Consider the following 27,110-nt stretch of genomic DNA (forward strand, 5'->3'; position numbering starts at 1 on the left):
GAGGCTGTTCTAGAATATGGGATGAAGAAAAGCAATTGCGATCATACGGTGTTTTATAAAAAGTCTGATGATGGTATTCTTTTATTGGTAGTATATGTTGATGACATCGTTATTACTGGAAGTGATATTACAGGAATTTCAACTCTAAAGTCTTTCCTTCACAATCAATTTCAGACGAAAGATTTAGGGCAACTAAAGTATTTTTTGGGAGTTGAAGTTACATGGAGCAAGAAAGGCATCTTCTTGTCCCAAAGGAAATATACTCTTGACTTGTTAGCTGAAACTGGAAAGTTGTGATCTAAACCATGCAGCATGCCAATGGTTCCTAACACACAACTCGTGAAAGAAGACGGTGAGTTATTCGAAGATCCAGAGAAATATAGGAGATTGGTTGGGAAACTGAACTATATTACAGTAACCCGTCCTGATATCGCATACTCTGTCAGTATTGTGAGTCAGTTTATGTCTTCCCCAATAGTCAGGCATTGGGCGGCTCTGGAGCAGATTCTTTGTTATCTAAAGGGATCTCCAAGACGGGGTCTAGTATATAAGAATAATGAACACACTAACATTGAGTGTTTCACATATGCAGATTGGGCAGGGTCAAAAGCCGATAGGAGATCCACGACAGGATATTGCATTTTTGTTGGTGGAAACTTGATTTCGTGGAAGAGTAAGAAACAAAATGTCGTATCTCGATCTAGTGCGGAAGCAGAATACAGAGCTATGGCACAATCTGTGTGTGAGGTTGTATGGGTACATCAACTATTAAGTGAAGTTGGCTTCCAAACTACATTGCCAGCAAAGTTGTGGTGTGATAATCAAGCTGCTCTTCATATCTCCTCTAATCCTGTATTTCACGAAAGGACTAAGCACATTGAAATAGATTGTCACTTTGTTCGTGAAAAGATTCAACAAAAGCTCATCTCTACAGGTCATGTTAGAACTGGAGATCAATTGGGAGACATTTTCACAAAAGCTTTGAATAGAGCTCGAGTTGAATATATCTGTAACAAGTTGGGCATGATCAATATATATGCTCCAACTTGAGGGGGAGTGTTGACATACAAGTTGTCTAGCACATGTATACACATGTACTACATCATAGCTAGCACATGTATATGAGTTGTATAGTAGGTGTAATTAGGTGTATGGCAACTAATAGATTAGGTGAATTAATATTATAAATAGGCCTTGTAATCTTCTCTTCTAGATATGAAATATAGAACTTCTTTGGTTTCTAACAAACTCCAAACCATATTCCCAATTATTTGCAACAACACCCAATCCAAACAAATAATGATTTTTGAAAACCCAAATTCGAATTCAAAGCTTTTTAATTGCGGTCAATGGTGGAATTGCTGCTCTATTTTCCTTTGCTTTATATTACTGAAATTTGGGATTGAGAAACAGAGAGATACGTAGAGAGAATTCTCAATTCTTTGCAACATCCAATCCAAACAAACAATGTCTTTTGAGAACTCAAATTCGAATTCAAAGCTTCAAAGCTTTTTAATGGTTGTCAATGGTGGAGGGGTTACAGATTTTTGCTGGTTTTAGAAGAGGAAATCATAGGGTATGGTTTGATACGTGGGTGAGGGGGTGGGATTTGGAGAGAGAAAGTTGGGGGGAGTGGGAATATACGGTAGAGTTAAATTAGGAGACTAATTAATACCATTAAAACCCCTAAAATGTACATAAATGGTAATTAGGTATATAAAAGGTAATTATATTAGTAAAAGTTAAGCATTGATGGTAATATAGTTTACTATATGGCATAGGAAGGTAAATATCCCGATTAAAAATGTGCTTGGACATAAATTTTGATGCAAGTTTTGACATGTTAAAAAGTCCTATTTTCAACTAAAAAGTCTAAAATGGTCATCATTTGGCCCAAAAAGTATCTCAAGCTATATTTTGGCATTTGAAGTTTGGTTTTCAAAATCTCCCAATTCTATAAACAAATACATGTTGGAATTTATTTATTTTTTGGAAAAAATATGGCCAAACGCCTACTTAGATTGAGCGCAAGAATTATACGAGGACATATATAATGTCATGGGCTGCTTTCCAGACATGCCCCATGACCCCTTGGTCGTGCCCCATGGCGGCCTAGCAAGCCTCACAATGCCTAGCGCCATGGTCGGCCCCGTGGTCTTGGCTGCGCCAAGTGACAAGCGCGCATGTGCCTCTGTCGCCCCACCGATGCCTCTCGCCAGCGCCCAAGGGCTGGCCAATGACAACAGCGCCGCGCGCCCTGACAATGCCGCGCGCGCAGATCCTGATGCCTCGCCAGCGCCCAGCTGCAGGCCCATTCCAGCAGTGCCTCGCGCACAGACCCTAGTTTTCATCATTTTCATTTCAGTGTGCTTCTACAGCTTTATTAGGACTAGTCATGTAATGTTGGTTTATTTTTTTTAAGCATTATTAAGGGGACCAAACAATCAAACATTTCAATCAGCATTTTCTGGTGTCTCTCCCCCTCGACACCGCATCATTGTAATCATCATTTTCAGTCATCAATAAAATCATCATCAACATTCAAAACCCAATTCTCTCTCAGCTTCCGCAATTGCTCACGACATTGGTTTTCCCGCACGGCACTGACAATCTAGTCTAGCGTGCGGCGAGGACCTCATTGGCGGACAGCAACCGCACTGACATCGGTTGCTTAGCCTTACGTTGCCCTTCCAAAGATCATCAAGAAGGCGTTGCGTAACAGTTGGTATCAAAGCCTAGGCTCGACATCGGACGAGGGAACACATTTGCCATCATCACCATTTCTGACCATGGTGAATCATGGGGAGCGTCTAGCATCCCTAGAAGAGACGGTTGACCGATTACGACCCATCGTGGATACGGTGCCTGATCAAAACAACAACCTAGTGCAAAGGTTGGACGACCTGGACCGCCGAATGCGGCAGGCCGAAAATGACATTGCAAACATCAGTCGTGACTCTGACGACGACCGACAAACGGCAGCCATCGAAACTGCCAATATTCATGGCAAATTTGAGGACCTCCAACAGGAGCATGCCGACGATTTAGCCCATCAGCAACAGGAGGCAGACAGACTGACTGCCATGCAGCAAACCATAAACGACTTGACAGACAAGCTCAATGTTGTCAATGCTGCCTTACAGAGCCTACTTCGAGAAGGCGACCATCACATCAGGGGTGCAGCAGACCTCACCCCCATTCCACAAAAGCTTAAGATACCGGAGCCAAAGCCATACGACGGATCCCGGGATGCTAAAGAAGTGGAAAACTTCATCTTCGACATCGAACAATACTTCGATGCCGTGGGCCATTTGGAAGAATCCAAAAAGGTAGCGACTGCTGCCATGTATCTTCAGGGCGATGCCAAACTTTGGTGGCGGGTCAAATACGAAGCCATCAAGGCCGGTGAAGATACTCTCCAGACATGGGATGAATTGAAGGTAGCCATACGCCTGCAGTTCTTCCACGAAAATGTGGAATACAATGCAAGGAGAAAGCTACGGGACCTCCGCCACACCAAATCAGTGAGGGAGTACGTGCGCGAATTCTCCGCACTCATGCTAAACATACGCGACATGGGGGACAAAGACAAACTCTTCGCATTCATAGAAGGTTTGAAACCTCATGCCCGTATGGAACTACAGCGACAACGGGTAGACACCCTGCCCAAGGCCATTCAAGCTGCAGAATGCCTTGGCGATTATCATTTGGGAACTCAGAACGACAGGCCCCAGCCGTCTGTCCGAGGGGGATTCAACGGGCACCATCCCAGCAATGGTGGCCCAAGCAAAAGTGGGGGAGATCGGAGTGCATCCAAAACTAAGACTCCTCCCTCCAACAGCAACAGTGCTGCATCCATCAACAACAATCAGGGGAGAAAGCCTCCCTCAGAATGCCGTCATTGCGGCGGGGCACATTGGAACAATGAATGCCCAAACATCAAGGTCAATGCTCATCAGACTGTCGAGGATGAGACAGATGCATCAGACACATCCGAAGACGACCAGGTAGGCGCCTTCAATGCAATTGTTGGCTCTATCCCACATGCCTTAGCGGGGACCAGTGCATGTCCTCCTAAGAAAACATCAGTCCCGATCACCAAGAAAGGGAAAGAAAAGATGGACGAGAGACCTCCTAAACAAGCGAGGACCCTAATGTTCGTCGAATTGAAAGTGAACGGCAAGCCCCTTCACGCCTTGATAGACACGGGTGCCACCCACAACTACTTGTCATCAACGCAAGTAGAGCGCCTAGGTCTTGTTGTGCAAAAGAGCAAAGGCCGCGTCAAGGCTATCAACTCACCACCTCAGACATTGGGTGGAACAGCTACAAATGTCCCAGTGAAACTTGGCCCATACAAAGGAAGCATCGACCTGCGCATCGCAGTCATAGATGACTTCGACATCATAGTGGGTTTGGAGTTCATGAGGCAAACCAACACCATACCGGTACCATATGCCAACATGCTCCTGATGATGGGAGAAAAAGGGGCCAAGCTCTGCACCATACCATGTTTTCCCATAAAGATGGCCGCTGAAAACATCTCGGCCATGCAGTTGGAGAAGGTAGTCGACAGACATGAACCCCTGGTTCCGACTACCCTTCGCAGCAACAATCAATCATCATGTCATCGGCCTCAAAAGACTGGTGACGCTCATCATCATGTGAAGACTTGTCAGCCATGCCACAAGGACAAGTCGGATCCCTCATCACAGACGGGACCCTCGCAGCCATTACATGTCCCTCAGAGACCATAGGAAAGTGTTTCCCTCAGATTCATCACGGGATTGCCCCAAGTCGGCAATCTTGCATCCATCATGGTTGTCATAGATCAGTTCTCAGACTATGCAACTTTCATAGCAGCCCCGCAAAACATCTCAGCAGAAGATACAGCTCGACTCTTCTTCTCGCACATTGTCAAACATTGGGGCCTGCCCAAAAACATTGTTAGTAGGCGCGACTCACGCTTCACTAGCAACTTTTGGACCCATCTCTTCAGGTGCTTTGGGTCAACATTGAGTCACAACACAGACATCCATCCACCATCGGATGGCCAGACAGACCGGTTCGATGACATGCTGGAGGAATATCTCCGCAACTTCGCAACCGGATCACAGAAGCATTGGGTGAAGCTCCTGGATGCTGCTCAACTGTGTTTCAAACGGTGAAACATGGATCAACCATGCCGAAATCTCCTCGAGCTGCCAACTTCTCGAGCGAATGGGAGCGCAACATGGAGATAGTGTGGAGCTATCTCATCAGGGCCCAAGAGCGGGCAAAAAGGTTCACCGAACAAAAGCTTTGCTTTGCCCAACATCAACCAGGGGACAAAGTAATGCTATGCATCCCAAAGCGGTACTTGTTTGCAGAAAGGACCCATGACCCTCGCCTGCAACAAAAATACATCGGGCCCCTGCCCATTGAAAAACGCATTGGGAAGTCCACATACCAGGTAAAAACTCCATCCTGGTGGAAGATCCATCCAGTCTTCCATGTCAGCCGCATGCAATCATTTCTTCGCTACAACAACAAGCTCAAAGAACAGAGGGGCGCAGACCTCCCATCCAACAACCATCAGAAACATCATCATCATCATCATCATCATAAGGCTCCGAGGACGGCGCCAACTCAGGTGGGGGAGAATGTCATGGGCTGCTTTCCAGACATGCCCCATGACCCCTTGGTCGCGCCCCACGGCGGCCTAGCAAGCCTCACAATGCCTAGCGCCATGGTCGGCCCCGTGGTCTTGGCTGCGCCAAGTGACAAGCACGCATGTGCCTCTGTCGCCCCACCGATGCCTCTCGCCAGCGCCCAAGGGCTGGCCAATGACAACAGCGCCGCGTGCCCTGACAATGCCGCGCGCGCAGATCCTAACCCGCAAGACAAAGTTGCTTCCATCGGACTTAGTTTTACCTTGTAATAATCTAAGTCCTTTTCATTGTAATCATAGGCTAGTTTTCATCATTTTCATTTCAGTGTGCTTCTACAGCTTTATTAGGGCTAGTCTTGTAATGTTGGTTTATTTTTTTTAAGCATTATTAAGGGGGACCAAACAATCAAACATTTCAATCAGCATTTTCTGGTGTCTCTCCCCCTCGACACCACATCATTGTAATCATCATTTTCAGTCATCAATAAAATCATCATCAGCTTTCAAAACCCAATTCTCTCTCAGCTTCCGCAATTGCTCACGACATTGGTTTTCCCGCACGGCACTGACAATCTAGTCTAGCGTGCGGCGAGGACCTCATTGGCGGACAACAACCGCACTGACATCGGTTGCTTAGCCTTACGTTGCCCTTTCAAAGATCATCAGGAAGGCGTTGCGTAACAGTAAGAATGTCTACGCAAGTTAGTATTGGATGCAACAAATTTGAATCGAACAGAATGACTGTAGATCATTCATATAGTTGAATCTAGCTTAATTTGGGAATTGGGACTATAACGTAGTGTGATTGATTGTTTTATCACACTACTTCAACAGTACATAAGGAGGAGAACGCTAGGCAATATAGATATCTTCTTAGATATCCCACAATAATATATGCATATTTTCTAAATGCGTCTTCAGAATTTTATCATATCTCCAGAAAGTTTTAGTCATTGCTTTCATTCAAAAGTACAGTGGCAAAGAAAGTTTGGACAAGGCCACCAATCCTCAGTGGCTGCTAAAGAGGCCATCTAACATGAGGATGAGAGTAATATTTACATATATCAGAAATCATATTGAAGCAACCAAGTCTTCGGTCTCAGTCGTCTGCTGAGAAAGGGTGCCTCCAATCCATCTCTTCAGCATCTCTAAGGCAGCTTTAGGTTGATCCATTGGAACCATGTGTCCAGCATCGCGAACCTATTATACGACAAAACACAGTTAGCTCAAACACCCATCACTAGAAATTGAACAATAACATCGACAAAGAAAGGCACCTTAAGGAAACTCAGAGGCCCGTGGCTTTTCAACAACCCAGCTTCAGCACTGTCAACTTCAAAAGGGACATCGGGAGATGCTACATCTGACCACTCCATTCCATAGCCTGAACCCATCTTGAGTTACCTGGTAAAGGAGATGTGTTACGACATATGAAATGTTTATGTGAAAAGTTTCCATCATTAAGCTTAAGAGTTGAGTCAAAGCTTACCAAGCCAGTTGCAAATAAGATCATATTCTCCAGCATAGACAAGCAACTTTATTCCATCCTCAAGCAAGGTTGGAATGCCAGCCTCAAGATTTCTCATCCAATCAACAAGCATGGCCTGGTACACAGTAGTACTGCATGAGACAAACTCTATATCCTCAACTCCAAGAGCCTGCTTAACAGAATGCATATTCAGCAATTTCTCCATGTTTGAGAAGTCATAGCAGAGTGCTCCGACGCATTTCTTTCTGATGTCATAATGCTGCAGGTGAAAGCTCAATGGATCAGAAACATAGTTATTCAGTCATTTGTTCCAAACTTTGGAAGGCATGCCAAGGATTTTTTTTTCCAAGGATTTTTTTTTGAAAAGGTAACATATGGGACAATGTCACCTCTTGAGCAATTTAACATATTCAACATGAAATGATATGGGGTAGCAATTTAGGAAAAATAAATTTCTGGGATTATTTCTACTATTTCTGAGGCTAGTAACACCTATTTCTCTACGAAGTACAGAATAAGTATCACAGGCACTAGAATTAGTAGAAAATGGGAACACAGACAGAAGTGGCTGATAACTTACATTGATGTCAGCCCCAGCACGTGCACGAACAGCAGAGAATATAGAATTGCAAACAAAATAGGCAGCCAAGCAAGAGATTTTCCCATCAGTACCTAAAAGGATAAAAACAGACAGAGAAACTGAGAAGAAAACAAAGTACCGAGAATTGATTTGCTGTGGTCAAAGAACATCCAATTACTTCATCAGTCCCCTTCCCTTTTCTTTTTCACCCAGGCAAAGCTCGAATGAGTCAATTGATATGGAGGAAAGACAGATAGTAAACAGGAAATAAAATAATGTACCACAAAGGTTTATTGCAACTTCACAAACTGGAAGTATTTTGTTGATACGATCATGATCAGACTTCGAAACTAATCCCATGTCCAATGCATAGTCAGTATACGCAGCGTATTGTATTTTGGGATCCGTAAGCCCATTCCCAATGGCAAAACCCTGTTCAAATACTTTCAATGAAGTAAAGACACGTGAATAAGGAAATAAAAATTCAATAACTGAGGAAATGAGGTACCTTTAAGTTTATATGTAATCCTTCTTTAGCCTTGTTTCCCTTGTGTACTCTAGCAGCAAAAGCAGGAATATAGTGCCCAGCATAAGATTCTCCGGTTATGTAGAAGTCATTCTTCACAAGCTCAGGATGCTCTTCAAAAGAAAGCCTAAACCATTATTAATGATCACACCAACAAAAACAAGTCAGGATCGTATTGTCTCAGTTACACGTCAATTTAGAAAAATGCTCACTGCATCACATAGAAGAACGAAACTAAAATAGCCAATGCGCCACAAATGCTCAAGAGAATTCATAATCAAACTACATTCAGGAATGCCAATGTGTCACAAATGCTCAAGAGAATTCATAATCAAACCACATTCAGGAATGCCAATGTGTCACAACTGCAACAATAATGATTTTACTTAACGGAAAGGAATATCCGGAAACAGCCTCTCTAACCCCCCCCCCCTCCCGGCAGGGGTAAGTTCTGCATACACTCTACCCTCCCCAGACCCCCACTAGTGGGATTATTACTGGGTTGATGTTTTTGTTGTTGTACTTAATGGAAAGGAATGCCATAAATGAATTTGTATCCTTGAGGATGTTCACAACCAGGACTGAAGTTGCTTCCACCTTTTTTCCATGTGAAATGTTTATTGCCCGTTAGAAGCAGGACAAATTGTCCCGTGCAAACCTCATGAATAACATACATGAAACTAGCAATTGATAGGTGAAGAAAACATAGGAAACCATCCATATCATTAAGTTTAACAATTGACTATCTTTCATCATAAGACAATGATTACAACGGTTGAATTCCAGAGGAGTAAATGTATATGGTTCCATGTTGCTTTAGGCGTTTAGTTTCACACAGAACAAACCTGTAGGAAGTCATACAAGTCGTCGCTAACACCTGCTTCACTGTGACGGATGTCATGTCTGTCAGAACTGTAACTAAAGCCAGTACCTGTAGGTTGGTCCACATAGATAAGGTTTGATACCTGCAGAAATAACATGTCAATATCATTTCTTCAGGTTTGGAAAATCTATTAAGGTATTCAAGTGTCCTTGTAGGAGAAAAAGGAAAATTGATAATAAAAAAGAAAAATCTACTTCACAAGGAACAAATGTGAAACACAGGGCAAACTTGACACCGTAGGAGTCAGCAATAAAAAACCCAAACCACAAAAACCAAAACTCAAGATCCTATGGAACATAAAGCACTTTCCTCTCTGCAGTCTTGAATTGCCATGCAGGTACTTTATTTCAGTAATGAGCAAAAAGAAGTAGAACATTAAAACAGACAGAAGCATGACATGAAATCAGGGAAGTGCACTATCAGACGTCTAATGAAAAAAATATGGCTGACATGTTTCCTTTGCAAAGCAATAAGATTTCAGTTAAAACACAAGGCCCCTTCTGGAAAAAAAAAGGGTTTTGCAGTCTGGTTGATAATAACTACATAAATACTGAAAGTGTAACTATCTAAAGGCTAAAACGGATAATTTCTCCTGACAGATGTATCATGTGCAAGAAAGAAATGGTCCCCACAGATTTTCTTCACATTGATGAAGTATCAATTTGTGGCTGTGAATTGGTTGCATTCATTTCAGGTTGATTACTGGTACATCTCGAAGAAGGATAATGATGAAGCTTGGATTATCAAAGCTTAATCACAAACCATACTGATGATTCTTCGACTTTTCGCAGCATTAAACAAGATATAGACATGTTATTAAGTTTTATCTTAATTTTCTTTTCAAATAATCTTTTCAAAATTAAAAATGATAATAACAAATAGGAACATCCACAACGAACAAGCTTTTTCACTAATTGGCACTTTGCAAATAAATTAGCAGTCTGCCAAACTACTTATCATGACTGGATAAAGGACATGCATAAGATGTTGTCAATGCAAAATCTAATAATCTATATGCCCATGCACCATTATATTCTTAACTTTCACGTGCCATCGAGTAAAAGCAAGAGAAAATCTTCTTCTATCGAGCTGAATCATCTACTGAATAGCAAAGAAGGTAAACTGCTACTATTGCTTAAGCAAAACCATGTTCACATACCACAATAAACTGCTGTTAAATAGCGGAAACCATTACGTCTACGGCAAAGGGCCAAATATACCTCTGTACTATGAGAAAAGTTTTAAATATACCCTTCGTTAAACTTTAGGTCCAAATATACCCCTGCCGTAATACTATTGGTTCAAATATACCCCTCTTCTGTTAAGTTTGTCCAAGATGGACATCCAATCCTACGTGTCACTAATATTTGATGAGGTGGATGCCACATGGCATGCCACCTCAGCACCTCTAATCCATATATAAAAGATTAAAATTTGAAATATAATATTTTTCATGGTAGCGGTAATGGTGGCAATAATGGTGGAGGGGAATAAAATTTAGTGGTGGAAAAAAAATAGGAAGGAGGGGTAAAATGGGTTATGGGCATTGAGGTGGCAACCCATGTGGCATCTACCTGTGCCACGTAGTACTGGATGTCCACTTTGGGCAAACTTAATGGAAAAGGGGTATATTTGAACCAATAGTATAACGAGAGGGGTATATTTGGACTCAAAGTATAACGAGAGGTACATTTAAACCTTTTCTGATAGTACAGGGGTATATTTGGCCCTTTTCCGTTACGACAATAAGGTGATCTTAAAGTTAGTCGATTAGCTTTTTTTTTATAAGGTAAAGTTAGTTGATTACCTTGTCCCACCCATATTCATTCAGCACAAGTGACAAATTATTTGCAATTGAGAAAGGTCCATTTTCATAGAAAAGGGCCAACTCACTGCTGCAACCAGGTCCTCCGCTCAACCAGATGACAACAGGATCGTCCTTACTGCCTTGTGATTCAAAGAAGAAATAGAACAACCTACAAAATGAAAGATAACACAGTTCAAGCTAAATAAGATCCCAACCAACAAATAAGGAGAAGCTAGTTGATACATTAGACAGGAAGACAAAGATATAAAGCCTAATTACTCCGGAGATGTATATTTTGGTAAATGCTCACGAAAGAGAAATATTTTAAATGAAACAATGTTGCAGCATTCCTTTCAATATTTCAACTGATTCGGCAACTTCTTAAGCGCATTGATTGACTTAAACAGATAAGTGGTCAAACTGTAAAAATCTGATGGTTCCCCACAAAAGCTACGTGTAATGACACTTGAAGGTAAGTGAAGCATACAGAATATTCTCCATTAATCAACCAGTCAAACACTTCCAAATTAATTGGGGTTGACTAAATGAATACTCTATAACAATTCTGCTATATTTAAATCCATTTTATCGCAATATCAAATAAACATCCTTTGAATTCATTTTAACACCAGTTACAACCGTTGTATTCGAATTTCCGAAGGGGAAAGTGAACTTGTAGGAGGATAGAGGAGCATGCAGGGGTCCACTGCATGATAGAAGACTACTGAGAGATTGCCTACATTCTGTAGATAACAAAAACCTATTGCACCACAATGCATTGTTGGACTTACAGTATTTTAATATAAGAGAAAAGAAAAAAACTGAAACTACAATTTGGTTGGATACCTATGATAATACAAATCGGAACAAGAATCACAAAAACCAGGAAGTGTATGAAGCAACAAATATGGTACTAGTCTGTTCCAAGTTGACGAACTTTCTATTTTGGGACGTCCGAGAACATTTGACACCATTTTGCTAGTATCTTCGCAATTTTCAAGATACTCTAATTCCTTTTTTTGAAAAGAATATAGACTTTGGACCTAACTCAACCTCAAAAGCTCGCTCATAAGGTGATGGTTGTTTATTCACTATATAAGGAGACAACAGTCCGCTCTCTCCACCAATTTGGGACACTTTAACACTGCCACATGCTGAGGCAGTGGACGCCTGGAGTGTGGATAACATAACATGCGGGCCCAACTTGGAGAAACACAAAGTCGACCTTACCCTACCACAACCTCAAGAACTAGCTCACGAGGTGAGTAACTGAGGATTGCTTGATACCATAGGAGAAAACACTTCATTCCCTCAACCAATGTGCGACACTATAACATTATCTGATAATCCTTTTTATCAAATTACCTTTTAAAGGTCTTGGGTATGGCATGTGGGATGCCTCCTCGCTGTACGGTTGTTCGACGAATTGGCCGATATCCCGTTTTGGTAGCAGTTTTAGGGCACCCGGTATCTTATTGACTCTTTCTTGATGTTCCCTCATCTGGTTGCAGAGTTATTTGTTCTCGTTTTTTATTTCTTCCATTTTCCTTAGAATGGCCGCAAGTGCATCATTACCTATATCAACAACGGTGTGAGTGTTACCTGTTGGGGGAGCGGGTTGTTCACCGACGGCCGCTGTGGTATCTGTTGGCGCGGCGTTTCTATTCGCCCTTTGAACAGGTTTGTCGAGTATGTTATTTAGAGTAGTTGTCAGCCACTCCTCCAGTAATTTTTTCACTGTTGGTGGCGCTTCCTCAGCTGTGGACGTGGAAGCTCCCCTTTCGCGTGAAGCGGTTACACTTCCATGAGGGGGAGGTAAATCACTTCGCCTGGGTGTAGCACTCGAGGTCACATTCTCATTGTCTTCTATGTCATCCTCGTTGATGGTGTTTAAGATGTTGGTAATGACACCCACTATTGCTTTCTGTCTTTCATCTCCTTTTCCTGCCATTGTTAGTTCGTGCAAACGAGGAAAAGATAGTTGTCCTTCTTTATGATCTAGAAGAAACTAAAATTTTAACTAAAACCTCCCCACAGACGGCGCCAAATTATTTGACCAAAAGGTGTCAAGCTTTTTGTTAAACTAATTAATAATGAAATAGAGAGTGAATCCTAGTTAAACATAATAAATTCTAGATCTAATACTGGAGAACACCAACGGTATGGACAATGTTTAAAAATAATGAATATCGGGTATGAGCTCAATGATTGTCAATAAATATATGATAAGAACATGCAATAAATGTAGACAATTGCAATAAATATAATAAGAGGGGATTTATCACCCAAATATTATATGACTTGGATGATTCTTCCACCTGACAGTAGCATGGAAGGATGAGAAGTGAAGATGGATAAGGAATACTTGGATCTTACAAGCGTAGATTGAATAACATATGTTGAGCAATGTCGTCATTGAACAAGACAACTTTTGTATATTCTTTATAGTCAACCCTTTACAATTTGCTCTTATCAAAAAGTGAAGATGTCCCTTTTGTTCTTTATCTCTTCTTATTTATAGGGGTTATCCCAAGAAACCTTAAAAAGTACAACATTGATTCTTTATTCCATTCACTCGACCTCGGCAATACCCTTTCTGAAGGAGACTCCTCGCCATTGTGCCGTGGTCGACCACGTCCTCGAACCTGTTTATCCGCAGTTGTCAAGCCGCCCAAATTTAGACCAATACACTATTATGTATGCTCTGCATTCTCATCCCCTTCTTCTAGGTTACTATTCTTCTATCTTTCTGTAACTTTCCTTCTGTATTTTGGTTATTAATTGAACAATCAATCATCTTCTTTCATTGTGAGTGTTCATATTTGGAGGTTGTTACATAGCGAGTTAAATGAGAGGCTATATACTGTCAAAGGCAAGCCAATGAACTTCTCAATTAATAAAGAGACTCCCTTGATGTGAGCAGAATTATATGTTTGAATTATTAAAAAAGCAACGTGAACATCATTGACTTTGATCCTAAGGGTGGAAGGAGAATCACATCCAAACGGCCAGCGAATCTTGACCAAGTTGCTGGAAGAATGTTGTAGCTCAGTAAGAGATAAATTCAAGCAATCTTATGAATACATGAGTTAGCTCAAATTTATTGTTTCAATTTGGACTTATATAAATTTAGTAGGGTACTGTTCAATCAATTTTGTGGATGTTGTGCCTTGCTGAACTTTGCGTTTTATGTCAGTTTTGCCCCGTCGGTACCTAGAGATGTATTGCGGCAAAATTATTAAGCAAGCGGCTCTTCGTTCCTGCTTTGAGGAGTAGATTGAAGGGCTTATCGCTTCTCCTACTGCAAAGTAGGGTTAGGTATCAAATTTGCTGATAGAAATATGACTATTTCTTGTCAACTACTTACATTTCCATTTCTAAGGTTTCTAACAAAGAGACTTGTTACATACAATGGACTGAGTCAGGACCTAAATTATAGTTGTAAGCATGGATATGAGTTTCTTTCACTTTCTTACTTCAACATGGCATTATCTTTACTCGTATAAGCTTAGAATATGATCAAGCTAGACGAGGTAATAATACATTAAAGTTCCATGAAAATGGTATGATCTTCAGTGCATAAGAAATTTTGCATTTTGTCTTCTGGTAAATCTGATGTTATATGCAACAGAAATGAGTGGAGGGAACACGACTTAAGGAAAGATATTCTAACTTCTAGTGTGTCCTGGATCTTCCTCTGTGACGGTTTCTCCATTCCAATGAAGATAACTTTGAACCGATTCTGAAACTTAGGAATGGACCTTAGAAACTTTGCCAGCTCCAATTCCCTGACCCAAAATGATGAGAACAAGGGATATAAGAAAGGCAACAACATGTTGCAACATCAAGAATTAAATTTCTATGCTCCTCCAGAATCAGATGAATCCAAATTCTTCACCACCAACCTCGGGTTCTAGCTATCCTACTTCTAAAACTAAGATCTTCCACATTGCCTCTCCTTACTAGCAAAAAGAGAAACAAGCAACTTGATAAGAAAACTCCCTTGCCTCCAGATGTAAACACAGAAGTAATGAATAGATCCCCTCAATCTGATGAGCTGAATGACAAGGATTATGAAGGTATAACATATACTAACAGATTACCAACAGAGAATGCAAAATGAGACATGTCAAGGTCATGTGTTCACAGGAAGGGTAAAGGGGCAAACTCTGGAAAGAGCATTAAAAAGTGACACCAAGACTAAGCAAACTGCTGCAAAATTGGGGATGTTAGATTAAACTAAAACCCGGTTATAAATGCAAGAGCATCATCATATTCTGCATACTTATTTCTTGCAGGACTGGTGTCACGGGCATTTTCTGAGTGCTAGAAAGTGCAACATGAGGCGAAACAAACATTAACTCTGAATTACAGCCAACCTGCTCTACTCATTGTTGGATCACAATTATTTGCAAATAGTAAAATGTAAGTGGATGCAAATGCATCAGCTATAGATATATATATAGAAAATGAAATTCCAATGCCAATACTATTCTCCACCACCAGGAAAAAAAAGTCTACTCTGTAGAGCTATTAAGAATACTCATATGAACTCTCTGAATGTTGGGCTCGAATGGAGTAAAATATATAAAGGATTCATATTGCTGACCACGCCTACTTTGGGATTGAGGAGTAATTGTTATGTCCTGTTGGTGGTTCCTTTTCTAACTTATCTTGCCCTCTCTATCACTACTTAATAAGTAAAAAAATGAGGACGACGTTTCCAAGAGAAGTAAGGATAAGAAATAATGTTGAAGTCAAATGCACCGCCACACCTAGAGGACTTAGAATTCTCAAATGTTTCAACTTTCATCTAAGGTTCCAATAGAAGACCACAGGACAGATTCAATAATATATACCAAGGGACGACTCCATTATAACAAAAAAAAGTGATCTTGCAATTCAACTTCAGGAAAGTTTGGTGCGCTAAAAACCAGTTAGAGAACTTAATTAAAGACCCAAGAAATCATGGTCAAAACCTGATTGCGAAAAGCAACAGATTTCAATTCAATATGGGGGAAAAACTGAGCTTGTAATCTCTACTCTTCAGAACCACATGAGTCCTTCAATAATGCTAGCATGATTTAGTTAGACCTACACATGACATAATTCCGACTAGTTGGATCAGGAGTCTTGGCACTTAGGAGCAACTTGAACTCCAAACTCATATGTAAAGAGGGACAAGTAAACAGAACCACATTGTCTATAAAGCTGGAACTTTTACCAAGTATAACATCTTGCCAGCAAGATACAGCTTATAACTAAATTAGTTCTATAATGCTACATACATACAACTACGATCTAGTTTAAAAATCAAAGATATCGGAGCATCATACTGATATTTACCAACAAAATCAAACTATACTCAACAATTACCTTAACTGCACTTACATCATTTTATAGTTTAAGAAAGTAACACAACACACCAAATGAAAGGAGTGAATGCAAAACTTTCAATACCTTCAATTAACACTATAGAAAATCATTCCTCAACTAAATAAAGCTAAAAGCTCCTTTTTTTAAGACTGAGAAATCCATCTAGGGCCAACTCTTAGTACCAACCGCACCCTTCGAAACTCGGGATAATGGGCCCTCCCTTCTACCCTTCTTGACTTAAATACCAAACTTACTTAGCATGGTAAGCTATGGGGCAAAAAGATCCCATCTTTAATCAATCATCACTTTCATCATTAAAATAAACCTTCCTCTTTTTCTCCCTCCTTTTCTCCTTCTTAAATTCCTCATTATCATCTCCCTTCAATAACCTCTCTCCTGCTCCTCTATCCACTACTGAAGCCCAATTCTCATCATCAAAACCCTCTCCCCCTTCATCATCCCCCTCCCCATCCTCCTCCAACTCCCCACCCCCACCACCCCACTTCCCACCACCACCTCTCCGCCCTTTCTTTGATGGCTCGGGCCTTTCCCTAGGTCCAAACACATTCTTATGACACTCATACGATAAATGCCCTTCTTCTCCACACTCATAACACCTACTCTTATCCTTATAAATCTTCTTCCTTATAAACTCCGCTGCACGGCCGTTATCCGAGGCGATTGACGCCGTTAGGGTTCGGCCATTAAGGACCTTTTTGTCAATTCCTTTCACGGCTTTAGTTGCGTCTTCTCTTGAAACGAAGAGGATGAACGCTACTCCGCGGCTCTTACGTGTCACCCGGTCTTTAACGACGGTTACTTTAGCGACCTTGCCGAAAGTGGAGAAGATTGTGTGGAGGTCGGAGTTTGTGAGGGTATAATCGAGATTACTCACGTACACTGTTGATTTTGATGGAGCTAGTCCGCCGCTGCCGCTGCCGCGCGAAGTGGAAGAGGTTTTGGATGTGGCGGAGGACGACGGCGCCGGTGAAGGTGCGGAGGAGTAGCGGTAGTAGAAAGTGTCGTCTTCTTCTTCGTCGCTGTGCTTTTTCTTCCTTGACATTTTTACGATTTGTTTCCAAACGAATAACAGTTAGCTGCGGGGAGTAAGCCTTATTGGGGAAAAAAAGGGAAATAATTTAACATTATAGGAATTTAACAAGAAAAGGACCGAATTTTACCAAAAGTGTATGACAATTATCAACTAATACGTTCAAAAAATAATTTAATTGATTATGTTTAGATGTTAGGATATGTTAATGGTCCAAAACTTAACAAACAACACTATTAAAAAGATTAAAAATAATCATATACAATAAATTGTTCATAACAGATAAAAAAATTGAGATTTTTACCCCCATATACAACGTATCCAAAATCACATGAAAAGAGATTATCTTGAAAGATTAAAATTCCTCGACATCAATCCAAAACTAAGCTAAGAATGGAGCAAAATGAAAAATAGGAAATCCATATTGACTGTCCTCACTAGTTCCAAACGATGTAATCTTTTTAGAAGGAAAACTTAAACTTATATTTTTGGACATAAATTTCTAAATATTTTTTGAAAAAACTGATTTGGACGAGATTGGACGTGAAAGTAAAAAGAGATTTTTTTAATTTTTGTATACTATTGGAAACTTTATTACCCTAAATGTTCGTGTTTAGTAAATTATCCTACCTACACAAGTTTTGTTTACAAAATATATACATTTCACCTTAAAAGACTCTCAATCCATTATTAGTGCATTCAATTAAGGGATTTAATTACACTATTTTCCTTTTTTTTTGTCCTCTCTCCCCTATTCTCTCATGATTTTGTTTGTTATACCCTTAATATCTAAGATCTTTTCTTTTCTTTGAATTTTCGATGTAAATTACTTCCTCTGAGTTTTTCTTACGTTTTCTCCGTGCTTGACGCCAAAAAAAGATGGACAATTAAAATCAAATCGTCAATATATTGAATGGAAAAGTTTATTTATTGTAGAATATTTTTAAAATAATGATAATTAGCCCTTTACGCAAATTGGTGAAGAAAGTCGAGTCAAGTTCATGTCAGTTCTTGAAGCTAGCAGTAGTGCATATCACTTGGAAGGACAAAATCATGTAAAGAAAATACATGAGAATGGGAGTTACAGATACACAACAGTATCTTCCAAAGAGTTGCTCTGGGAAACTGTGCTGAACAGTTTTGCTCTTTTTCTTCTAAAAAGGAAAGTTCTGCATTTAACCCAAAGCTCTTTAGGTCTTTACTTTTAGCCATTCAAAAGGCCGGTGACGAAGGTCTTAAATACAACAACAATTACAACTTAAATATATAATTTTTATACAATTTTATACAATATGTCTTTTGTATATTTTGTATCTGATTTATACATAGTAAAAAAAACATTCAGACAACTAATTGTATATTATACAATTTATCTATAACTTATCTACAATTTATATATATTATTTCTACTTAGTTATATATAACTACAACATAATACCACTTAAATATAAATTTTATACAATATGTCTTTTGTATATTTTGTATCTAATTTATACATAGTAAAAACAAATTTCATACAACTAATTATATATTATACAACTTATCTACAATTTTCGTACATTATTTCTACTCAGTTATATACAACTATAATATCATACAACTTAAATATAATTTTTATACAATATTGTTCAACTTTCATACAATAGTTAAATGAATACAAGAAAAATAAATAAACAACATAATACAATTTTTCTACAATTTTACTACAATTTCTGCAATATAATGTATGTCATGTCTTCTTCTTCTTCAAGTTACAATCTGAAATTCAGCCAAAATCAAGTCTAATCTTCACCAAAACCTCTAAAAAATGAGATATAAACTCCAAACCATATTCCCAATTATTTGCAACAACACCCAATCCAAACAAATAATGATTTTTGAAAACCCAAATTCGAATTCAAAGCTTTTTAATGGCGGTCAATGGTGGAATTGCTGCTCTATTTTCCTTTGCTTTATATTACTGAAATTTGGGATTGAGAGATACGTAGAGAGAATTCTCAATTCTTTGCAACATCCAATCCAAACAAACAATGTTTTTTGAAAACCCAAATTCGAATTCAAAGCTTCAAAGCTTTTTAATGGTTGTCAATGGTGAAGGGGTTACAGATTTTCGCTGGTTTTAGAAGAGGAAATCATCGGGTATGGTTTGATACGTGGGTGAGGGGGTGGGATTTGGAGAAAGAAAGTTGGGGGGAGTGGGAATATACGGTAGAGTTAAATTAGGAGACTAATTAATACCATTAAAACCCCTAAAATGTACATAAATGGTAATTAGGTATATAAAAGGTAATTATATTAGTAAAAGTTAAGCATTGATGGTAATATAGTTTACTATATGGCATAGGAAGGTAAATATCCCGATTAAAAATGTGCTTGGAAATAAATTTTGATGCAAGTTTTGACATGTTAAAAAGTCCTATTTTCAACTAAAAAGTCTAAAATGGTCATCATTTGGCCCAAAAAGTATCTCAAGCTATATTTTGGCATTTGAAGTTTGGTTTTCAAAATCTCCCAATTCTATAAACAAATACATGTTGGAATTTATTTATTTTTTGGAAAAAATATGGCCAAACGCCTACTTAGATTGAGCGCAAGAATTATACAAGGACATATATAAGAATGTCTACGCAAGTTAGTATTGGATGCAACAAATTTGAATCGAACAGAATGACTGTAGATCATTCATATACTTGAATCTAGCTTAATTTGGGAATTGGGACTATAACGTAGTGTGATTGATTGTTTTATCACACTACTTCAACAGTACATAAGGAGGAGAACGCTAGGCAATATAGATATCTTCTTAGATATCCCACAATAATATATGCATATTTTCTAAATGCGTCTTCAGAATTTTATCATATCTCCAGAAAGTTTTAGTCATTGCTTTCATTCAAAAGTACAGTGGCAAAGAAAGTTTGGACAAGGCCACCAATCCTCAGTGGCTGCTAAAGAGGCCATCTAACATGAGGATGAGAGTAATATTTACATATATCAGAAATCATATTGAAGCAACCAAGTCTTCGGTCTCAGTCGTCTGCTGAGAAAGGGTGCCTCCAATCCATCTCTTCAGCATCTCTAAGGCAGCTTTAGGTTGATCCATTGGAACCATGTGTCCAGCATCGTGAACCTATTATACGACACAACACAGTTAGCTCAAACACCCATCACTAGAAATTGAACAATAACATCGACAAAGAAAGGCACCTTCAGGAAACTCAGAGGCCCGTGGCTTTTCAACAACCCAGCTTCAGCACTGTCAACTTCAAAAGGGACATCGGGAGATGCTACAAACTCTTTCTGACCACTCCATTCCATAGCCTGAACCCATCTTGAGTTACCTGGTAAAGGAGATGTGTTACGACATATGAAATGTTTATGTGAAAAGTTTCCATCATTAAGCTTAAGAGTTGAGTCAAAGCTTACCAAGCCAGTTGCAAATAAGATCATATTCTCCAGCATAGACAAGCAACTTTATTCCATCCTCAAGCAAGGTTGGAATGCCAGCCTCAAGATTTCTCATCCAATCAACAAGCATGGCCTGGTACACAGTAGTACTGCATGAGACAAACTCTATATCCTCAACTCCAAGAGCCTGCTTAACAGAATGCATATTCAGCAATTTCTCCATGTTTGAGAAGTCATAGCAGAGTGCTCCGACGCATTTCTTTCTGATGTCATAATGCTGCAGGTGAAAGCTCAATGGATCAGAAACATAGTTATTCAGTCATTTGTTCCAAACTTTGGAAGGCATGCCAAGGATTTTTTTTTGAAAAGGTAACATATGGGACAATGTCACCTCTTGAGCAATTTAACATATTCAACATGAAATGATATGGGGTAGCAATTTAGGAAAAATAAATTTCTGGGATTATTTCTACTATTTCTGAGGCTAGTAACACCTATTTCTCTACGAAGTACAGAATAAGTATCACAGGCACTAGAATTAGTAGAAAATGGGAACACAGACAGAAGTGGCTGATAACTTACATTGATGTCAGCCCCAGCACGTGCACGAACAGCAGAGAATATAGAATTGCAAACAAAATAGGCAGCCAAGCAAGAGATTTTCCCATCAGTACCTAAAAGGATAAAAACAGACAGAGAAACTGAGAAGAAAACAAAGTACCGAGAATTGATTTGCTGTGGTCAAAGAACATCCAATTACTTCATCAGTCCCCTTCCCTTTTCTTTTTCACCCAGGCAAAGCTCGAATGAGTCAATTGATATGGAGGAAAGACAGATAGTAAACAGGAAATAAAATAATGTACCACAAAGGTTTATTGCAACTTCACAAACTGGAAGTATTTTGTTGATACGATCATGATCAGACTTCGAAATTAATCCCATGTCCAATGCATAGTCAGTATACGCAGCGTATTGTATTTTGGGATCCGTAAGCCCATTCCCAATGGCAAAACCCTGTTCAAATACTTTCAATGAAGTAAAGACACGTGAATAAGGAAATAAAAATTCAATAACTGGGGAAATGAGGTACCTTTAAGTTTATATGTAATCCTTCTTTAGCCTTGTTTCCCTTGTGTACTCTAGCAGCAAAAGCAGGAATATAGTGCCCAGCATAAGATTCTCCGGTTATGTAGAAGTCATTCTTCACAAGCTCAGGATGCTCTTCAAAGAAAGCCTAAACCATTATTAATGATCACACCAACAAAAACAAGTCAGGATCGTATTGTCTCAGTTACACATCAATTTAGAAAAATGCCCACTGCATCACATAGAAGAACGAAACTAAAATAGCCAATGCGCCACAAATGCTCAAGAGAATTCATAATCAAACTACATTCAGGAATGCCAATGTGTCACAAATGCTCAAGAGAATTCATAATCAAACCACATTCAGGAATGCCAATGTGTCACAACTGCAACAATAATGATTTTACTTAACGGAAAGGAATATCCGGAAACATCCTCTCTAACCCCCCCCCCCTCCCGGTAGGGGTAAGTTCTGCATACACTCTACCCTCCCCAGACCCCCACTAGTGGGATTATTACTGGGTTGATGTTTTTGTTGTTGTACTTAACGGAAAGGAATGCCATAAATGAATTTGTATCCTTGAGGATGTTCACAACCAGGACTGAAGTTGCTTCCACCTTTTTACCATGTGAAATGTTTATTGCCCGTTAGAAGCAGGACAAATTGTCCGGTGCAAACCTCATGAATAACATACATGAAACTAGCAATTGATAGGTGAAGAAAACATAGGAAACCATCCATATCATTAAGTTTAACAATTGACTATCTTTCATCATAAGACAATGATTACAACGGTTGAATTCCAGAGGAGTAAATGTATATGGTTCCATGTTGCTTTAGGCGTTTAGTTTCACACAGAACAAACCTGTAGGAAGTCATACAAGTCGTCGCTAACACCTGCTTCACTGTGACGGATGTCATGTCTGTCAGAACTGTAACTAAAGCCAGTACCTGTAGGTTGGTCCACATAGATAAGGTTTGATACCTGCAGAAATAACATGTCAATATCATTTCTTCAGGTTTGGAAAATCTATTAAGGTATTCAAGTGTCCTTGTAGGAGAAAAAGGAAAATTGATAATAAAAAAGAAAAATCTACTTCACAAGGAACAAATGTGAAACACAGGGCAAACTTGACACCGTAGGAGTCAGCAATTAAAGACCCGAACCACAAAAACCAAAACTCAAGATCCTATGGAACATAAAGCACTTTCCTCTCTGCAGTCTTGAATTGCCATGCAGGTACTTTATTTCAGTAATGAGCAAAAAGAAGTAGAACATTAAAACAGACAGAAGCATGACATGAAATCAGGGAAGTGCACTATCAGAGGTCTAATGAAAAAAATATGGCTGACATGTTTCCTTTGCAAAGCAATAAGATTTCAGTTAAAACACAAGGCCCCTTCTGGAAAAAAAAAGTTTTTGCAGTCTGGTTGATAATAACTACATAAATACTGAAAGTGTAACTATCTAAATGCTAAAACGGATAATTTCTCCTGACAGATGTATCATGTGCAAGAAAGAAATGGTCCCCACAGATTTTCTTCACATTGATGAAGTATCAATTTGTGGCTGTGAATTGGTTGCATTCATTTCAGGTTGATTACTGGTACATCTCAGAAGAAGGATAATGATGAAGCTTGGATTATCAAAGCTTAATCACAAACCATACTGATGATTCTTCGACTTTTCGCAGCATTAAACAAGATATAGACATGTTATTAAGTTTTATCTTAATTTTCTTTTCAAATAATCTTTTCAAAATTAAAAATGATAATAACAAATAGGAACATCCACAACGAACAAGCTTTTTCACTAATTGGCACTTTGCAAATAAATTAGCAGTCTGCCAAACTACTTATCATGACTGGATAAAGGACATGCATAAGATGTTGTCAATGCAAAATCTAATAATCTATATGCCCATGCACCATTATATTCTTAACTTTCACGTGCCATCGAGTAAAAGCAAGAGAAAATCTTCTTCTATCGAGCTGAATCATCTACTGAATAGCAAAGAAGGTAAACTGCTACTATTGCTTAAGCAAAACCATGTTCACATACCACAATAAACTGCTGTTAAATAGCGGAAACCATTACGTCTACGGCAAAGGGCCAAATATACCTCTGTACTATGAGAAAAGGTTTAAATATACCCTTCGTTAAACTTTAGGTCCAAATATACCCCTGCCGTAATACTATTGGTTCAAATATACCCCTCTTCTGTTAAGTTTGTCCAAGATGGACATCCAATCCTACGTGTCACTAATATTTGATGAGGTGGATGCCACATGGCATGCCACCTCAGCACCTCTAATCCATATATAAAAGATTAAAATTTGAAATATAATATTTTTCATGGTAGCGGTAATGGTGGCAATAATGGTGGAGGGGAATAATATTTTATTGGTGGAAAAAAAATAGAAAGGAGGGGTAAAATGGGTTATGGGCATTGAGGTGGCAACCCATGTGGCATCTACCTGTGCCACGTAGTACTGGATGTCCACTTTGGGCAAACTTAATGGAAAAGGGGTATATTTGAACCAATAGTATAACGAGAGGGGTATATTTGGACTCAAAGTATAACGAGAGGTACATTTAAACCTTTTCTGATAGTACAGGGGTATATTTGGCCCTTTTCCGTTACGACAATAAGGTGATCTTAAAGTTAGTCGATTAGCTTTTTTTTTATAAGGTAAAGTTAGTTGATTACCTTGTCCCACCCATATTCATTCAGCACAAGTGACAAATTATTTGCAATTGAGAAAGGTCCATTTTCATAGAAAAGGGCCAACTCACTGCTGCAACCAGGTCCTCCGCTCAACCAGATGACAACAGGATCGTCCTTACTGCCTTGTGATTCAAAGAAGAAATAGAACAACCTACAAAATGAAAGATAACACAGTTCAAGCTAAATAAGATCCCAACCAACAAATAAGGAGAAGCTAGTTGATACATTAGACAGGAAGACAAAGATATAAAGCCTAATTACTCTGGAGATGTATATTTTGGTAAATGCTCACAAAAGAGAAATATTTTAAATGAAACAATGTTGCAGCATTCCTTTCAATATTTCAACTGATTCGGCAACTTCTTAAGCGCATTGATTGACTTAAACAGATAAGTGGTCAAACTGTAAAAATCTGATGGTTCCCCACAAAAGCTACGTGTAATGACACTTGAAGGTAAGTGAAGCATACAGAATATTCTCCATTAATCAACCAGTCAAACACTTCCAAATTAATTGGGGTTGACTAAATGAATACTCTATAACAATTCTGCTATATTTAAATCCATTTTATCGCAATATCAAATAAACATCCTTTGAATTCATTTTAACACCAGTTACAACCGTTGTATTCGAATTTCCGAAGTGGAAAGTGAACTTGTAGGAGGATAGAGGAGCATGCAGGGGTCCACTGCATGATAGAAAACTACTGAGAGATTGCCTACATTCTGTAGATAACAAAAACCTATTGCACCACAATGCATTGTTGGACCTGACAGTATTTTAACATAAGAGAAAAGAAAAAAACTGAAACTACAATTTGGTTGGATACCTATGATAATACAAATCGGAACAAGAATCACAAAAACCAGGAAGTGTATGAAGCAACAAATATGATACTAGTCTGTTCCAAGTTGACGAACTTTCTATTTTGGGACGTCCGAGAACATTTGACACCATTTTGCTAGTATCTTCGCAATTTTCAAGATACTCTAATTCCTTTTTTTGAAAAGAATATAGACTTTGGACCTAACTCAACCTCAAAAGCTAGCTCATGAGGTCATGGTTGTTTATTCACTATATAAGGAGACAACAGTCCGCTCTCTCCACCAATTTGGGACACTTTAACACTGCCACATGCTGAGGCAGTGGACGCCTGGAGTGTGGATAACATAACATGCGGGCCCAACTTGGAGAAACACAAAGTCGACCTTACCCTACCACAACCTCAAGAACTAGCTCACGAGGTGAGGAACTGAGGATTGCTTGATACCATAGGAGACAACACTTCATTCCCTCAACCAATGTGCGACACTATAACATTATCTGATAATCCTTTTTATCAAATTACCTTTTGTACATTTATGGAAATATGTTCTTAGAATACTTCTTACTCTAATAATTAAATCCAATCAACATCTTAAATTCCGTGCTCAATTAAACACTGCCATAAAAATCGAGACAGACATTGACAAAAAAAAAAGTAATCTAGGGTTTGAAAAGGTACCTAGCAGCATGAGAATGCTTAATCTTATAATAACCGGCATGATGCCCCAAATCTTCAAAGGATATTATACTAGAATTCGCCAAATTAGGGAACGAGAATCGCTTCTCGACGATTCTAGAAGCAGCGGTGGGAAATGGATCCCGATCGACGATATTATCGGATTCTTTTGGGAACAAATTGAGCTCGTGTATCAACTTCTCAGCTTGCTTCGATGCTAACTTCGAAGATATTGAAACCTTCGCGAATGAAGAAGGAGAAAGAAGAAGAAGAGTGAGAAAAAGCGAAACCGAAAGTGAAAGCTTCATTTGCGCCATGTTTGAGGATTGAAGCAAAAGTGTGAGGAGAAATAAATATCCCAAATGTGTTTGCGTGCGAGAGAAGAGAGAGAGAGAGAGAGAGAGGAGTGCGCCACGAAGAAGAGTGCGCTTTCCAAGAAACTGCTGAATCTTTTCCAATGTCTGGAAATTAGGAAAAGCAAAATAAAAAGAAAAAGTAAAACGCAACAATTTATTTGCTGCAACTCTTCCACCTTAACGTAAAATGGGAATGTTGGAAGATTTATTTTATTACGTTTTATAAATGTTCATTTTGGTATATGTTGAATTATTTTTTGAAAAAATCGGAAACTTTTCTTAAATAATGTTGGTTGAAATAGTTTTCCAGAAAATAAAAAAATTTGCGCATGCATTTCGAGACAAGCAAAAAGTGTTTGAAATACATAAGGTGGCAGCGTCAATTTAACTAATCTTCGAAGTTAACTTGGAGATCAACTTAATATTTAAAATTAAAATATAGATTTTTGAAAATTACAAAAAAAGTATTATAAATTGCATATAAAATAAATACAATTACTTTAAGGAGAATTTGTTGTCTCCTCTTTTTACTGTCCAAATCAGCAATTAGAGACGGAGCCAAGATTTCAAATTTATAGATTCAAGATTTTAATCGCCTTAAGTTATTGGGTTCTAAATTAAAAATTTATACATATTCGATAAATATTTTAAGATAAATACAAAGTTC

The 27,110-nt window shown here is 38.9% G+C and overlaps 3 protein-coding genes across 4 annotated transcripts; all 3 read right to left on the reverse strand.

The window, feature by feature from the left end:
* Positions 1-6,518: 6,518 nt before the first annotated feature.
* LOC107772572 (serine carboxypeptidase-like) lies at positions 6,519-12,445 on the reverse strand. The gene is given in 10 exon segments (XM_075224815.1): positions 6,519-6,850; positions 6,928-7,013; positions 7,016-7,054; positions 7,140-7,398; positions 7,720-7,811; positions 8,001-8,151; positions 8,228-8,372; positions 9,091-9,210; positions 10,936-11,104; positions 12,301-12,445. Coding segments are annotated over 9 exon segments (1,041 nt in total). The 5' UTR covers positions 10,956-11,104; positions 12,301-12,445; the 3' UTR covers positions 6,519-6,721.
* Positions 12,446-13,495: 1,050 nt separating this feature from the next.
* LOC107786071 (U11/U12 small nuclear ribonucleoprotein 31 kDa protein-like) lies at positions 13,496-17,444 on the reverse strand. Of its 2 annotated transcripts, XR_012696419.1 has the most exons (2): positions 16,396-17,444; positions 13,496-14,897 (listed from the first exon to the last, which is right to left on the reverse strand). XR_012696419.1 is itself a non-coding variant. In XM_016607504.2 (1 exon), exon 1 carries the CDS (start codon positions 17,372-17,374, stop codon positions 16,607-16,609), a length of 768 nt encoding a protein of 255 aa, XP_016462990.2. In that variant the 5' UTR covers positions 17,375-17,444; the 3' UTR covers positions 16,258-16,606. The 2 variants fall into 2 exon arrangements, 1 of the variants encoding a protein (XP_016462990.2); XM_016607504.2 differs by lacking the exon at positions 13,496-14,897 and having other exon boundaries at positions 16,258-17,444.
* A 2,703-nt stretch (positions 17,445-20,147) lies between these two features.
* Positions 20,148-26,617, reverse strand: LOC107786070 (serine carboxypeptidase-like). Its single transcript, XM_075224816.1, has 9 exons — positions 26,091-26,617; positions 24,569-24,737; positions 22,723-22,842; positions 21,861-22,004; positions 21,634-21,784; positions 21,353-21,444; positions 20,789-21,047; positions 20,570-20,703; positions 20,148-20,492 (listed from the first exon to the last, which is right to left on the reverse strand). Exons 1-9 carry the CDS (start codon positions 26,402-26,404, stop codon positions 20,364-20,366), a joined length of 1,512 nt encoding a protein of 503 aa, XP_075080917.1. The 5' UTR covers positions 26,405-26,617; the 3' UTR covers positions 20,148-20,363.
* Between the last annotated feature and the right edge of the window lie 493 nt (positions 26,618-27,110).

This window comes from Nicotiana tabacum, chromosome 11 (genome assembly GCF_000715075.1).
Source record: "Nicotiana tabacum cultivar K326 chromosome 11, ASM71507v2, whole genome shotgun sequence".
Taxonomy (NCBI): domain Eukaryota; kingdom Viridiplantae; phylum Streptophyta; class Magnoliopsida; order Solanales; family Solanaceae; genus Nicotiana; species Nicotiana tabacum.

Excerpts from the sequence above, each read along its gene's own strand:
- LOC107786071 (XM_016607504.2), bottom strand. The coding sequence starts at position 17,374 with ATGTCAAGGAAGAAAAAGCACAGCGACGAAGAAGAAGACGACACTTTC.
- LOC107786070 (XM_075224816.1), bottom strand. The coding sequence starts at position 26,404 with ATGGCGCAAATGAAGCTTTCACTTTCGGTTTCGCTTTTTCTCACTCTT. Across the intron at positions 22,843-24,568 it reads ATGAATATGGGTGGGACAAG|GTATCAAACCTTATCTATGT; the intron begins GTAATCAACTAA and ends TTATTTCTGCAG. Across the intron at positions 22,005-22,722 it reads ACTTGTATGACTTCCTACAG|GCTTTCTTTGAAGAGCATCC; the intron begins GTTTGTTCTGTG and ends ATAATGGTTTAG.